At 34.3% G+C, this 3,913-nt stretch overlaps 1 protein-coding gene across 2 annotated transcripts in view; it reads left to right on the plus strand.

The window, feature by feature from the left end:
* Positions 1–2,908, plus strand: part of LOC106474540 (monocarboxylate transporter 13-like) — a 33,413-nt gene extending 30,505 nt beyond the window's left edge. For both annotated transcript variants that reach the window (XM_022402868.1, XM_022402867.1), the window contains 2 exons: positions 778–1,806; positions 2,275–2,908. In XM_022402868.1, the coding sequence (XP_022258576.1) occupies positions 778–1,806; positions 2,275–2,423 (1,178 nt within the window). In that variant the 3' untranslated portion in view covers positions 2,424–2,908. The remainder of the gene's footprint in view (positions 1–777; positions 1,807–2,274) is intronic.
* The last annotated feature ends 1,005 nt before the right edge of the window (positions 2,909–3,913 follow it).

Here is a 3,913-nt window from a genome sequence, read left to right on the forward strand (position 1 = left end):
GGAAATTCTGTGTATTACAAAAAATTTGTATCGAGAAAGAATAAACTAGTTTTTAATCAAGAAGGGACTTGTATCGCTGAAGTTCCTCTGAAAGAATTTTTACCGGAAATTCTCAAACAAGCAGATACATAACAATATTAATTGATCCTTCAAAAATCATGTTATACATTTTTGGTAAACAAAAAGATCTCTTATAGGTCTAAAATTTGTGATAAGAATAACGTAAAATTTAGGTGTTTTTATACATTCATCTCAATTTGTCCATTTCGAGTTCCAAAACACATGAGTGTAAAAAATGGCATTTGAGATATTTTCAGATATACCTTTTGTCTCCCACAGTTCACTGCCAAAAAGGCCTTTCGTTTATTACCAGAACTCATTAGTTGGGCTAAACGAGGAGAAACAAAAGATTTTCTAAAACAACATTCATATATGCAGTAACATTAAAAAGCATATGTATGATGGATTTTCTCTTTAAAATATGAAGGAACTTAATATAACCATGTAAATATTGAAAAAATCACATAACAGTTTTTAAATGTATTGAATTATTATGATTTTCCTTTATTTAAAAACGAAAAAAAAATGCTTTATAAAGAATTGAGTTCAACAGGCAAAAATCAAATTAAGAAAAAGTTGTAAAGTTTAATATTCTTTCTATAATCATTTAAGTTGACTTTCTTCTCACGATCTTTTAATACAATTATTTTCCCCAGAATAATTCTATATCTTTTCAAAAATACACTGTTTAAACATATTATTGTTTTCTATATGCAGGTATTGCTTTGGGGATTGCTCTTCCAATGCTTCCAGTCATCATCTGTCGGAGCTTTCAAAAGTACCGGGCTTTTGCTATTGGTCTCGCATGCGCTGGCGCAACCATTAGCTCCTTCGTATTCCCGCCACTACTTGAGTTTCTCCTATATTCTTACACACTGAGAGGAGCGATGCTGATCATGGGAGGTGTAGTTCTACATTCAGTCATCTTTGCAATGTTTCTTCGACCCCCGGTTCGGATTTATTCGAAAACTCCAGAGTGTGCTGTACACAACGAAGCCATGGTGTTGACTTTGTCTTTGCTGAAAAAAGATGAACTTTCTGTTCAACCAGATGAAAGAATAAAAGCCAGAAAAATTGTCAAACCATTAAATAATTCGCTACCTATAGCAATACAAGACGAAACAAAAGAATCAAACGAACTCCACTCCCAAGATGCATCACCAACAGTTCTGATTTGTGGAACTAATGATCATAACACACCTGAGAAATTTCAGGAACCAATACAACAATTACATGATAAGAATAACAAGAATACGAAGAGTTTTGTAGGCTCTCTAAGAGTTCTTCTTTCGCTTTGTTCTAACTTAATGTTTATTCTCATTGCTGTAACCCACTCTATTTTTTTCGGTACTATGCACACGTTCTTCATGATTATTACAGACTTTGCTGTGGACCAGGGGGTCCCTGACTCCGCAGCAGGTTACCTAATTATTGGGTTTTCGGCAGGTGACACTCTGGGCTCCATCCTCATACCGTGGGTCATTGACCAGTTTTCTGTCAAAAGAAAATCTTCTATAATAGTTAGTATGCTCTTATTAGGAGTTTTCTTCGCCTTGTTTTCCGTTGCTTCCACTAATTTTACGCTGCATCTTCTGTGTTCAGGCTGTGGGATACTAGCAGGCCTAGCACGAGTGTTAATTACAGTAGTTGTGCCTGAGTATCTAGGACTGGAGGATCAAGCCATCGCTCAAGGCCTGCTGATGTTCGTGGTTGGTATTACTTCTCTGTGCAGGCCTGTTTTAGTAGGTAAGATATGATTTATGTTAACGTTAATGTTGACGTAACATCTTTCATTGTTGCTACTGTTCAGAAAGTTAACCTGACAATATTGATGGCTATTCAGATTAGGTAAGTTAATATTATGTTACCGTTAAAGTTAACCTGACAATATTGGTGGCTGTTCCGATTAGGTAAGTTAACCTTATGTTACCGTTAAAGTTAACCCGACAATATTGGTGGCTATTCCGATTAGGTAAGTTAACCTTATGTTACCGTTAAAGTTAACCTGACAATATTGGTGGCTGTTCCGATTAGGTAAGTTAACCTTATGTTACCGTTAAAGTTAACCTGGCATCATTATTCCCACTTAAGCCTATTTAATTAAAAACAGATGCATTGTTACCAGCTTCCAAAGATAAAGCTGTACTTTTTATCCCTAATCCTCGTATTGTTTACAATAATCTGCGAATAAATTTCTATGTTTTATTTTAATAGGTTATTTTCGGGATAATATTGGAGCTTACAATAACCTCTTTCACACTCTGGGAATCCTTGACATCGTTGTCGCCCTCATGTGGACGTTAGAGCCGATCATTCTACGACAACGCGTGTCCATAACCCAAAAAGAAGTAACAGTAAAATAAGGAGTGTTTTTTTTTATCTTTGTAGAACTTTAAACAACCACACACACACACACACACAAAGATATATACATTTATATGTCTTTGTTAGTTGTTGCCAGCGAAGAAATTTTGTTGGGACTTGAAAATTTACCCACATTAAGGTTAGAAATAGTTTCTGGTAGTTGTATAACACTAAATATTATATAGTGTTTGCGTTTCCAGTTTCATTTTACTGTAATATTCTTTATATAACCTGAGAGCAAAAACGTTCAATTATAGAGCTTATATTCCACTATAATTAATTCATTCTCATGACATAGACAGTTGGTTCTTAACAATACTAAAACAGTAGATTTGGAATACTTGCAGAGATCAGTAATTGGTTCTTAACAATACTAAAAACAGTAGATTTGGAATACTTGCAGAGATCAGTAATTGGTTCTTAACAATACTAAAACAGTAGATTTGGAATACTTGCAGACATCAGTAATTGGTTCTTAACAATATTAAAACAGTAGATTTGGAATACTTGCAGAGATCAGTAATTGGTTCTTAACAGTATATTAAAACAGTGGATTTGGAATACTTGCAGAGATCAGTAATTGGTTCTTAACAGTATATTAAAAACAGTAGATTTGGAATACTTGCAGAGATCAGTAATTGGTTCTTAACAGTATATTAAAAACAGTAGATTTGGAGTATTTGTAAGATTAGTTTTTAATTGTTACATGATTATTCTGCAGTACTACTCTGTACAGACAGAAACACGAAATACTTGTTTCAAAATTAATTCTAGAGCCCGAATGTTATAGTAATTTGAGTGTGTGGATTTTAGTTTAAAAACGTATATGTAATTATTCTTGTATTTTTATAATCAAACTGTTTCTTAGTTTAGTGCTAAGATGACTACATAAAATGTTAAAATATCTTTTATTTTACAAGGAATGAAAACAGTTTTCGTATTGTACACTTCCATCTATTCAAAACAAAACAAAAACTACAGAATTCAACAAAAGCGTTTCAAAACTCGATTTCAACATTGGCAGTTTGACGAACTCAGTGTTTTCTCTTGGATTTCTTGCTTCTTTCTCATTGCTAATGGTTCTAGACTCCACTCCAGAGCGCCGATAAACGATAAGGCCCCGAGGGTGTAGAACATGTATTCGTATTTTTCTAGATAATCTCTGAAGAAACCTGAAATATTTCAATTAAAATAATTGAATGAGGTAACTGTTTAGTTGTTTATCTTGTTGACACAAAGTCTAAATAAAAACCATCTCAAGATCCGTGAGTTCATTATAAGCATAGATGGGATTACGAGGTGGTGGTGTTTGTGGGGGGGGGGGACAAGAGTGAGAAGTTTTCCTTCTCCCCCTTTTTTTCTGTGGGATATACTATACATATGACATTCACAATAATTAAGTCATGTTCTTTTGTCCCCTACATTTGGGCCTCAAACTTCGCCCGTGAATATCAAACCTTCAAGGTCCGGCATGGCCAGGTGGTTAGAG

Source organism: Limulus polyphemus, unplaced genomic scaffold, assembly GCF_000517525.1.
Source record: "Limulus polyphemus unplaced genomic scaffold, Limulus_polyphemus-2.1.2 Scaffold7337, whole genome shotgun sequence".
Taxonomy (NCBI): domain Eukaryota; kingdom Metazoa; phylum Arthropoda; class Merostomata; order Xiphosura; family Limulidae; genus Limulus; species Limulus polyphemus.